The sequence below is a fragment of the Rhinolophus sinicus genome, linkage group LG13 (genome assembly GCF_036562045.2).
Source record: "Rhinolophus sinicus isolate RSC01 linkage group LG13, ASM3656204v1, whole genome shotgun sequence".
Lineage (NCBI taxonomy): Eukaryota > Metazoa > Chordata > Mammalia > Chiroptera > Rhinolophidae > Rhinolophus > Rhinolophus sinicus.
Genome location: NC_133762.1, coordinates 27,647,662 through 27,660,370, shown reverse-complemented (window position 1 = coordinate 27,660,370; position 12,709 = coordinate 27,647,662). Strand labels below are relative to the sequence as shown.

At 44.7% G+C, this 12,709-nt stretch overlaps 1 protein-coding gene across 1 annotated transcript in view; it reads left to right on the top strand.

Moving 5' to 3' along the window:
• Positions 1–12,709, top strand: part of EYA2 (EYA transcriptional coactivator and phosphatase 2) — a 217,741-nt gene that overhangs the window by 124,326 nt on the left and 80,706 nt on the right. Inside the window, exon 6 of the mRNA XM_074317592.1 lies at positions 11,153–11,220. Within this exon, the coding sequence (XP_074173693.1) occupies positions 11,153–11,220 (68 nt within the window). The remainder of the gene's footprint in view (positions 1–11,152; positions 11,221–12,709) is intronic.

Sequence of the window (12,709 nt, the reverse complement as noted above, 5' to 3'; positions counted from 1 at the left end):
TGGATACTGCCTCCCAATCCTCTCCATTTCACTCACACTCACTCTCCTCCCACAATGCAAATAGCCTTTGCATTTTGCTACTTCCCCCAACCTGGAAGGCACTTTCCCCAGACCTTCCTGGGGCTGCTCCTTCCCATCCGTTTCGCTTCTGCTCAACTGCCACCTCCTCTGAGAGGCCCTCCAACTTCATCCGTCCTCTGCATAACTGAAGTGAACAACGAGCCACGTTAGAGCCCGTGTGTCCTCAGAGGAGACTCACGACTCTGCGACCTACCTTTCTTCACCTTGCTCTGACGTCTTTCCACACCAGCACATATGGATCCTTATGTGACAGCTTTCTCCTCTGCAGCATCAGTGCCCCCCTCAGCCTCCTTCTCTCCCATCTCTGCCCCGGCATTATTCCGACTCGTGTGGCAGAGACACAGTGACAGGGCAGCCTATCTGAAATGGCATTCTCAGGAATGCGGATTGTTTTATTACCAGTTAAATATGCTTTATGCTACCTGTGAATGAGGCCATTGTGACATTTAGCAACTGATTTGATTAAACACAGATGTGGGCTGGACTCCACATGGAGCAAAGATGCAGGACAGGCTGTGAGTGCGTGTTTGGATTTGTAAGATGGCCAAATGGACTAGACGACTCAGTGTCAGCCAGACAGATGCGGACACCTCTCTGCCTGACATATGGGCCATGGGCGACTGTTGGTTTCAGAGCTGAGAGCTCAATCTGGGTCCCCAAAATCTTTTGTTTTCATTTGGAATCTGCTGTTTGGTCCTATCCAAGCTTTGTTTTCTTTCTTTTTAAGCTTCCCCAGATGGTTTTATTCCCGTGAATATTTTCTTTAACTGGTGAATCAATGAAATGTTAGCACTGTTGACCTCACCAATGGTGATGCAAAGAATAAGAATCCTAGCTACCATTTATTGAACACTTGCTCTGTGCTGGGCTCTGACCCTTAGATGCCTTATCTCCCAGAAACCTCATAATAAACCAAATGAATAAACGATGCTTAGTTCCATTTTACAGATGGGAAAACTGAGGCTTAGAAACTTCAACTACTTGTCCATAGTCATCAGGGCAAATAATTATGTAGGGATTCTCTGTTGTCTTCCACCCCCTTCCAGGTTCTAAGATCCAAGAAGACAGGACCCAGTTCTTTCTCAAGATAGAAATCTTGAGATTTCTAGGCACTCAGCAAAAATTTATTGAATAAATGAATGAATGCCTGAATGATTGAGCACAATAGGTAAAGGGCGGGGACAAGGCTTGGCCTTCACCATTTTGTATTCCGGGTAAAGAAATTGACTTGTGAAGACCTGTGATTTGTCCCTTGCGAGGACCTGGGCCATGGTTGGGGCACTTGAGAGGGTAGGGTTTCATAACAGGCTCCCCTCTTTCTATCTCTTTGTGGCTTTTCCATTTTATGCGTTATCTGCGGACTTTGTTTTATAGCACCCCCCAGCTGCATATCCAGACCTTTTTCACTTGCAGCCCTGGTATGTTTTCGGTAATTTTATTTTAATACTGGCATAAATTAAGATAGATGACTATCTGTCTTTGCGTGTCACCGTGGCCCAGTACAGCAGGTCCCTTTGCTGTGGGGAAAGAAATTATAAGGTGATTCCAAAGCAGGTAACATTGATGAGGGGACACTTATTCTTCGGAATTTTCTGTGAGGCTTTCTTTGCACTTCCTGGGAAGACATGTCAAACCTGTGGGTGACAGTGAAACCAGGATGGCCTAAAAGAACTGAGGCAGGCAGTGGCCTGTGCCACTGCCCACAGCTGCTTGGAAGACTCGGCTGCATGCTGGCTGGCAGCCTGGGCCTCGGAGGCAGGGTGACCTGGGCTTGAACCCTGTTCTGCCACTTCCTAATAGGACCTGCTTGCTAGTTTTGGGGTGGAGGTTAAACAAGATAGTGCATATAAAATGACCAGCACTGGGGAAGGTAATAAGTACTCAACAAATGGGGGCTATTATTATTATTTGTCTAACTGCTCGTTCCGATAACTGAGAGGCTTCCAAGGGCTCCTATTAAGTTAAAGCTGAGCTGGGCCCAGGAAAAGGAGAGCTTTTCATAGTGACTGTCACCATCCCCTTGAAAAGAGGAGGAAATCCAGGCAACAACAGCCCAAGAAGGGATGTGCAGAGTCACCAGTAATCAGAGAAATGTGAATTAAAGACAACAAATGAGTTATCATGTTAGTCCTATTAGGAGAGCAGAAATCAGTAGAGAGGTTATGCCAACTGTTGGTGGGGGAGGGACGTGGGCAGATGGGAAATGTTGGCACTGCCAGTGGGAATATGCACCTGGCAGCCATGCTGAGAGCTCTCACCCAGCCCTTAGGGAAACTGGGTCTGTATGACCTCAGGACCCAGCAGTCTCTCTCCAGGGGACACATCCTGAGGAAACTTACAGCCCACAAAGAGATGTGTCCGAGGAGTTTCATGCAGCCTTGTGGTGTGGGTGGAGATGGAGGGATCCCAGGTGATCTCCTGCAAGAATGAGCAGGGGATAGTTGGAGAATACCCACGAGCGAGGACTGGGCATCTGCCAGGGTGACAGGTGAGGTGTTCCCACAGCAACGTGGAGGGAAACTAAGAACTTAATGCTCGGGGGGTAAAAAACTGAGTAGCTATATGAAATAGAAAGTAATGGAATGTAACAGGCAAGACACATCTGCAGCTACACAGATGGGTGTTAAGAACTGAATGCTGGGTAAAAAGACTGAGAAGCCATGTGAAACGTAACATATAGAATTTACAGAAATTATATGCCTGCCCACAAAACACTAGTGGCCTCTTTGCCAGAACACAAATAAACAAAAGGCTATGTATGCCCAGACACACTAGAATTCTCGCCTTTTGAATGACGGGGAATGAGAGGAAACAAACAGAAAAAGAGGGGTGTGGGTAGATGCATGAGGAAATGTCCGTGAACTTGAATTAACTCCACATTAGCACCTAACATTTTGCAGGATGACAGAAGGGAATGGGCTGCCTTTGGCGGCGGTCCACACAGGTTCCCTGAATTGGTGGAGGCACTGTTCCAGGGACATAAAGAATTCTTCTGTCTGTTGTATAGAACATATAACTCTCAATCTGCGAGCTCAAGGGGGTTAAAAATAGAGCTGACTTTATTTTCGGCATTTCAACATAACTTCTATTTTGAGCCACCATTCCCCTGGGTTGGTGGGAAAATTTCATCTTAGTCTTTCGGGGTTTTCCCCACACTGCAGAATTTTGGCCACGGTTCTGGAATCTCACTCAGTGCCGGGGTGTTGTGGTGTCGGGGTTCATCCAATCCTGCATCTTTGGGACCCAGTCTGCTGCCAAGTCGTCCACTCTGTTGGTCCATGAGGCCCCTTCCGGTTTGGGGTTCTTCACTGCTGTGTGAACATCACGGACACAGGGATCTTTCCTTGTTCTGTCTTCCTAGACCAGAGGTCACACACTGGAAACCCATAGGTCACATCGACCCTGCAAACATGTTTTTGTTTATTTTGTTTGGGTTTTGGTTTGTCCAACTCATTTGTACTTTTTGCCGACGTTTAAAATAGTTGGGAAATTTCATGTATAAATCCAAATTTCTGACTTCTCTTGAAAAATCAGAAGCGCTGGCTACACTCGACTCAACATTTCTAGGTGACAGGTCGGCCAGAGATGAGTAGCATTCTATCAGTTAGGAATGCTTTGGGCGGCAAGTAACAAAAAGCCCAGCTAACATTGACTTAAACCATAATGACGCTTATTGCATATTTAGCAAGAAGTCTGGACCCCAAGGTTGGTTGGGCAGCTCGATTATATCTTCAAAGATCAGGTTCTTTTTATCCTCTCATTCCTTCAACCTCAGCATGTGGGGTTTTTTTAATGTTTGTGACCTCATGTCCCAAAATGGCTGCTGGAAGTCCAGGCATTACATCCTCGCGTAATCCAGGGGAGGAGCTGACAGGGGAACAAAAGAAAAGTCTTTCCCAGAAGCCCTCTTGGCCAGAAGTAGATAATGTGGTCATCGTGGAGCTGCAAGGGAAACTGGGAAAACAGAGAAAGAAGCTAGCAAGGGAAAAAGGAATTGGGAATGCCTAATGGGGAACCAAATAATATCTGCTACAAACTGCCACCCCCTTAGATAGAAACTGTGTGTTCCAGTTTGCCCCAATCCCCACCATCCTCTATTGTTCCCCAATACCGAAGCTCTGTTTCAGTTGCCATTTATCGTTATGCCTGTACCAGCTTCTCCCCTCACCTGCGGACTCATAAGGCTTTGAGCACCACCTACCTTAGACTTGGCCATTTCCAATGTGGGGGTCCTGCCGCTTCTCAGCAGTTGTGTGTGGGTACAGAGAACAGAATCCCTCTGCCCCAGGACTCCATGCTCAGCCCCTTTCTCTTTCTCTACCCACTCCTTTCCCTTCCCATTTCTCTGGCCAGGAGAATTGCTCCCCACCCCACTTTAAGAAAATCCTTCTTCATGTTTCTTATTAAGCCATTTGCCTACATCAATCTAATTCTTAGCTGCCCCTCCAACAGTAGTCAGTCTGCAAACTGTTACTGGCCTGTGATGACAAAAATATGGAACTAAGAGTACGCATGAGAAACTTTCACAGCAATTGGATATTGCACCAACATCCAGGCCTGTGATCATGGGATCCTCTCATAGCACAGGGTGTCGGCCAGTTCAGGAGTTGTCACATCACTTGGTGAATTGCCTGTGGTGTCAGCTGCTTGTACAGTGAACCACATCTTCGTCCCCAAAAGGTTAAGCATTTAAACACCAGTCCTTCCCAGAGTGTTCGAGAAGCATTAGCCTGCTCCTTAAATCCTCCGGGGCCTACACTTTGGAACATAAGAGCAGGATAACTCATTTCTGCTATTTCCTCTGCCCACCTGCGCACCCCAGCTCAGGGCCCAGGACCCTGACGTGACTGTCTGCGAGGAGAAGTCCCGGTGTTCCTCAAAACACTGCCCGACATGCTGCCTTCTTCCCCTAACCCTGGCCTCACCTTCCACCTCCCACTTGGGATTACGAGGTGGGGAATCCCTGGTGGAGGGAGGATGAGTGACATTCAAACCATCGTGCCAGGACCACCATGGGAGTGCTTTCTCAGCAGAGAAGTGAGGAGAAAGGTCCAGAAGGTGCTCATCTCCTCAGCATTTTCACCAGTGTCTCTCTATGAAATGTACCCCGATAGAAGCAGTTTCTAGTTGTCCGACCCCGATGGAGTTGAGCAGACTACTCTGAAGTGCCCTAATGACTGTACATCCGGTACCAGGTTCATATTCTCCAGTGTCCCAGGTGGGCAGCCACTCTTTTATGTGATCACAGAAAGTCCTTGAATTAATGTCATTTCCCTCAACATCATTTCGTTGTAACATTGATGAGCAAAAAAAAAACAAAACTGTTGATTTCCAGCCAGAGCCAGCGTCTGTGCAGAGTTTGCATGGTGCCCCATGTCTGTGTGGGTTTTCTCCAGGGACTCCAGTTTCCTCCCACATCCCACAGTTATGTCTGCATTACCCCCGTCTGAGTGTGGGTGTGTGTGATGCGCCCTTGATGGAAGAGTGTCCTGTCCAGGGGGGGTGCCCGCCTTGCACCCTGAGCTGCCAGGATTGGCTCTGGCCTCCCGCAACCTGAACTGGAATGGGGGGTTGGAGAAGAATGGTCTGACCTGTTTTTATGAATCTTCCTTAAATGTACGTACAGCTCACATGTATTTCAGTATTTAATATTAGAAGGGTTTGGGGTTTTTGTTTAGAGTTTTGGTGATGCTTTTGTGACCGGAAATATGCCGTAGGAACATAACTCTTGCTTCTATCAATTGGCCTGTGGTCAAATTGGTTTCCTTATATATTGTTTCGCTTAAAATCACAGTTTTGGGCTCAGATGCTATTGGGCAAGTCATGCAACTTTTCCAACACCGAGTTTCTATAGACTGAGTGACAATATCCACCTTGGAGGGTAGACAGCAGCATTGAACGAGGCACCGTACATTACAGCTTCCAGTGCTGGGAACGTCACTTCTTGGTACCAAGGGCCACCTCCAGGTGCTGTCATCCAATACTTCACATACTCACTGTGGTGAAAGATTAGGGTTTTTCCCTTAACTAAGTGTAATATACAGTAAAAGTGAACCACTAGGACATATATTCAATGGGGGAAATGCCACCCAAAGGGGGCAAATAAAAAAAATGGGGCGGGGGGGTGCAAAAGCCTCTTACTCCTTTTCTGTATTAAACACAACTGTATCTATAAATACCTGAACAGATATACAGTATATCTATAATATTAAAATTTCATAGGGGAGGGGTAATTAGGAAAAAATGTCAAAAAGCACAGGGGAAGAGGAGTGGCAATAATGAAAAAAGACAGAAGCAATGAAATATTTTAAGAGACATAAATTTCAAGCCCTGATTTTTTTGTTATCAGATTCAGCAGAAAATAGAAATTTCTACACATTGGCTCTGGATTTCTATATTTATCTCAGAGTGGACCGGGAACAAACAGTTTGCAGGCAGGCAAGCTTCCGTCCACGGTTCCCATTTCAATAGCACCATGCTAATGCATCACTGCATTTGGATGTGTCTGGAATTATCTTAACTCCTTGTGTATCTACTCACTTGATTGTGTTCTCTCTCCTTTCTGAACATAAACATCAACTCCTTGCTTACTGTCCTATCTAAAACAGTGCCTGCCACAGTAATAGTTGGTACATCATTAGGAAATGATTGTTGAATGAATGAATGAGTAAATGAATGTCCACTTAAAAATTGTTTTACGGAGCCAGGCATTGATAGTCTGTCTACTTTTACTTAACACTCAAGAAAACCAATCCACCAAAAAGGAAAAAAAAAAGAAAAAGAAAAATGATAGTTCTATGCTATGACATGTAAAAGAGCAATGTCTTCAAACAAGAAAGAAGCTTCTTTCTTTCTCACCTAAATGTCCAAGCTGATGTGGGGGTTCTGGCCTGCCAGTGTGGCAGGGGTCCAAACTCCATATATCTTGTTGCTTCACTGTATGATCCAAGATGGCCCCATTTTCTGGAAGAGGGGCCCCTGCCCTTTAAGGGCGCAACTAGGAAGTTGCCAACATTAATTTATCCCTCTTCCCTTCTCTAGAACTCATCACATGGCCATACCAGGCACAAAGGAAGCTGGGAAATGTAGTGCTTATTCCAATCAGCCATGTGCCCATCTTAAAAGCAGAGATTCTATTACTATGAGAGAGAAGGGGTGAATGGATATGGGGAGGCCCTGAGCAGGACCTGCCACCATCGCCTTAAGAAAGGATGTTTTCCTCCTCCTGTCCTTGCTTTCCCTAGCCCTCACCGGGCATTCCACCAGCCAGACAGAGGCAAGAAGTCCCATGTTCAACATTCCAACTTAAGGCGGGTCCATTTGCAAACCCCTCCAGAGACCACATACTGTGGCACAAGATTTCATGAGCCCTTCCTCCTGGGTCCTCTGGAATGGGATGGATCCCTCACTGCAGGGGCTGTGTGACTACCCTCTGCAAACTGCAGTTTGTTCAGCTGTCCATTCCTCAGATGCCAGTCACAAATGAAAACAAACAAGAGGTTGTTTTGAACAAAGAATACCGAGAGATGGGACTGTGGCCTATTTGTTTCCAAACCTGCCCTGAGCCATCATTCAGGAGGTTGACACAAAAGAAAAGAGAAATCAGAAGAGAAAACAGTGCATCCAGGAGACTTCCTAAGGCAGCTGTGTTCCTAAGTTTTGGCAGGTAGGGTTGCCAGGGTAACCAGGAGGGGTTGGGGAATGACCTTGAATGGAATAGGCTGGCCTAGACCTTCTGCCAGACGTGTCTGGACAGGCCAGATCTGAGGGCAGAATGGGATTTCAGTGTGCCACACTGGTGTGGACAAATTCTGTGGTTTCTGGGCCTTAGTCAAGCGCCCATGTAATGGAGATCAGGAGAGAACTGCCGGGTTTGGCCATGTTCCTGGTTCTCGCTCTCTTCACCTGACTAACTCCTACTCATCTTTCAGAGATACTTCAGATGTCATTTCCTCCAGGAAGCCCTCCCTGGACCCACCCCCGCCCCATGTGGCATTAGAGAGCCCTCCCCTGTGCCTCCCAAGCTCCGAGTGAAAGCACTTACTGGCAGCTTACTTCTCTACTACTTTCCCAGTGCCCAGCACATTAACCCCCTCACTCCTGGATAGGGATATAGTTTATTTTATAGATATGGCTTTGGAACCATTTAAATATTTGATGTAATTATAAAACACATTCAAAATAGTAATTCCAAAAATTTGATAGCAAATTCTTATGAAGTTAATTGTATGTGGAGTCGGTGACTTAACTACACAGAGAGGAGACTTTACCCAGATTTTTACTTTTTCTTTTTCTTCCTTCCTGATGTTTCAAGATTCCTTTATGTATTTATTTTTTAATCTCCTGTCTGTTATAAGAACTTCCAGTACCCATTCTTTCAAGGTAGATTGGCTGTGACAGGTTCTTAGTTTTCTTTCATTTGAGGATGTCTTGATTTTCCCATGATTCCTGAGGATATTTTCTCTGGGTATAGAATTTTGGATGGCTATACTTGAAAAACATTGTGCCACTTCCTTCTGGCCAATAGAAATTGATAAGTTTATTCTAAAATCTATATGTAAATGCCAAATTTATACATAGAAGCCAAGACAATCTTGGAAAAGAAAGACAAAGTTGGAGAACTTATACCACGTAATTTCAAAACTTTCTCTAAAGCTAATCAAGACAAGATGGAATTGGTGTAAGATACTCATAGATACATCAGTGGAACAGAAGAGAGAGTCCAGAAACAAACTCTCACATTTATTGTCAATTAATTTTTGGCAAAGGTGCCAAGTAATCCAGTGAGGGAAAGGATAAACTTTGTACAGTGGTGCTGGAACAACTGGATATCCATATGCAAAAAGATTGATTTAAACCCTTACACGATCCACAAAAATGAATTTACGTTAGATCATACCTAAACATAAAAGCTAAAACTATGAAATTTCTAGCAGGAAACATAGGAAAGAGTTTTAATGACCTTGGGTTAGGCAACAAAACAAGATCTATAAAAGAAAAAATTGATAACTTAAAAACTTTTGCTCTTCAAAAGATACCATTAAGAAAATGAGGGGCGGCTGGATGGCTCAGTCAGTTGGAGCGCAAGTTCTGAGCAACACAGTTGCTGGTGGGAATCGAACCAGGGGCCAGTGAACTGCACCCTCCACAACTAGATTGAAGACAATGAGCTGCCGCTGAGATTCCAGCGGGTCGCCCAGATGGCTCAGTTGATAAGAGCGCGAGCTCTCAACAACAAGGTTGCCAGTTCAATTCCCTCGCACGTGGGATGGTGGGCTGTGCCCTCCTCAACTAAGATTGAAAACAGCAACTGGACTTGGAGCTGAGCTGCGCCCTCCACAACTAGATTGAAGGACAACGACTTAGAGCCGATGGGCCCTGGAGAAACACAGTGTTCCCCAATATTCCCCAATAAAATTTTTAAAACAGATTTTTGAAAAAATGAAAAGACTATACAGAATGAGAGATAATATTTTCAAATCATATATCTAATAAAGAATTTGTGTCCAGAATATGTAAGGAACTCTTACAGCTCAGTAATAAGAGGACAAAGCTCGCTTTTTTTTGTAGTGGGCCAGAGATTTGTGTAAATCTTCATCAGAAAAGATACATGAATGATTCATAAGCACATGAAAAGGTGCCCAACATGGTTAGTCATTAGTGAGTTGTTACTTAAAACCACAGTGAGATACCACTGAACACCTACTAGAATGCCTATAATAAAAAATACTGATGTACCAAGTGCTGGAGAAACTGGAACTCTCACACATTGATAGTAGGAAAGCAAAACAACACAGCCAGTGTGGAAGAGAATTTAGTGGTTTCTTAAAAAGTGAACCATGCTCTTACCACATGACTCCACAATACTCCTCCTAGGGATCTGCCCAAGAGAAATGAAAACATATGTCCACACAAGGATGTGTATGCAAATGCTTCTAGCAAGTTATCCATAACAGCCAAAATTTGAATGTGGTACATCCATACCATGAAATACTCTTCAGCAATAAAAAGGAACGAACGACTGAGATGGATGAGTTTCTAAAGCATTATATTAAGGGAGAGAAGCCAGACACAAGTACATATTATAGAAGCATATTTCTGTGAAATTTCTAGAAAAAGCAAAACTCTGGAATCAGCAACACATCAGTGGCTGCGTGAGGCTAGTGAGGGGAGTGGGGGTTGACTGCTGATGGGCAGGACGGAACTTCAGGGGTGATGGAAATGTTCTAAAACTGCCTCGTGGTGACAGCTGCACAATTACATCAATTTACTTTAAAAATAATTCAACTGACACTTACAATGACGCTTTATAGCATAATTATACCCTCCGAAACAGCAGCATAATTTGCAATAGCCAAAAGGTGGAAGCAAGCCAAGTGTCCGTCAGCAGATGAATGGATAAAAAAATGTGGACTATACATACAATGGAATATTACTCAGCCTTAAAAAGGAGGGAAATTCTGACACGTGCCATAACTTGGATGAAACTCAAAAGACATGATGCTAAATGAAATAAGCCAGTCACAGGAGGACAAATACTCCTTGATTCCACTTATATAAGATACCTAAAGTAGTCAAATTCATACAGAGTAGAAGGGTTGGTGCCAGGGGCTGAGGGAGGGCTCAGTGGGGAGTTCTATATAATGGGTACACAGTTCCAATTTAGCAGGATCAAAAAAGTTCTGGAGATGGATGGTGGTGATAGTTACACGGCAGCGTGGATGTCCTTAATGCCACTGAGCTGTACACTGAAAAATGGTTAAAATGTCCATTTTCTGTACATTTTCCACAATTTTTAAAAATACGGTGTTTTTTTCATGATCAAGTACCAGAAACTGTGTTGTGTGCACTCTCTCATTTATTTCTCACTACCATCCTTTGATGAAAGTGTTATTTCTTTTATTCATTGAGAGAAGTGAGGTGCAGAGAGATTTGGGAACTTCTCAAGGTCACAGTTTCCATCCCAGCCTGTCAGACCTCAAAGACCCCACCTTTCTGCTGCATGCTTCTCCTCCATGCCCCGCCCCCACTGTAAGAAACCCTCATCTGTACCCCGTTCTCCTTTCCGCAGGCACGGCGGGGATCTACCAAGGAGCCAATGGACTGACCAACGCGGCCGGATTCGGCAGTGTGCATCAGGTAGACCCAGCAGCTGTCTCAGTTCTTACCTGAAGTTGTCCTTTTAAATCAGGGCACCCAGAATGCCTCCTCCTGCTCAAGCCCCCACCACCACCACCACAACCAGAAATCCAGTCTTTTATTCCCTGGGTTTGGAGAGCACAGGGGCCAGATTGTGCAAATAGCTACTGGGAAGATAGAGAGTAGAGGCAGAGAAATTGGAATTGCTAGATTTCCATAACAACAGAGGAAATGTAGTATATTCCATACGGACCTGAGCCCAAGACACCCACTGACTATCGAATCTAGAATATACGACTGCAAATGTGTGTGCCCTTTCACTGGACCATGGGCTTCTCAAGGGTGAAAGTACATCTTCACCTGTGCGTCCCAGTGTTGAGTGCCCTGCACACAGTGGGGGCTTTATAAATGCTGGTTAAATCCAACTAAGTCACCGCTGTAAAGATGAATGCCGGCTCATAGTTTGATTCTCTTGGTTTCACTTAGAAAGTGAATTAAGAATGAACCTGCTAAAGGTGTACGGGAACTCTGCTATCTGTGCCCCTTTCCTCTCTGTATAAAATTCTTTCAAAACAAAAGACTCACGTTAACTTTCACGCTAGTGTTTAAACAAAACTACCCCGAGGTAGATGGGCTTTAGGAATATTTAGCATATTTAAATATGAGGAATGCACTATTTCTTCTTCAGTGAGCTGAAAAATCTAAATTTCTCTTAAACCTTGGAATATGTGAAAATTGTTTTTCATATATTTTTGTATTTTTTCCAGTGTACTATATGCATAGATTAAATTGTTGTAGATAAAAGAGTACTTTTTAAGGTGTGGTCCTTCACTCTGGATGTTTGTCCATTTCACCACAGGAGCTTGTCAAAAACACAGGCTTCCTAAATGCCGCCCCCCAGAAATTCTGATTCGATAGGTCTGGGGTGGGCCCAGGAAGCTGAACTTTCCATGAGTTCCTTGCAGGATTAAGAAACACTGGTTTATGGTGAGGATGGGGCAGAATATTTAAATGGGTATTGTGGGAGAGTTGGAATATCTGGTTGGTTTACACAAAGCTTGATGTAAGAGGATTGGCATTCTTTGATTTGATCTCCAAGACTCCCTCATAGAAGATTCTGGATCTCTAATGCTGTGTGGAGGCTGTTGTAGTTGCACCCCCCTCATGAACCTAAAATATCACCTAGTCTCCTGGGTGTGTGGTGGTTAATTCTCATTCATTTGTTCATTATTACCCAGTATGTACTGAGTGCTTACTTGTCGTATATGTGTCCGGCACTGTTTCAGACACTGGAGATGCACCAGTGACCAAGACAGATGCTGTCAGGGCCACACCCATGTCCCTCAGGGTGTACCTGCTCACCCCCAGCTGCCAGTCTCTGCATCCCTGGGCCCATGTATGTGTTCTAAAACCAAAGCATAGAGTAGGCAGGAAGAGCCAGGGAATTAAACCCCCTGGAAGCAGCTCCCAAAGACTGGCTGGAGTTGGC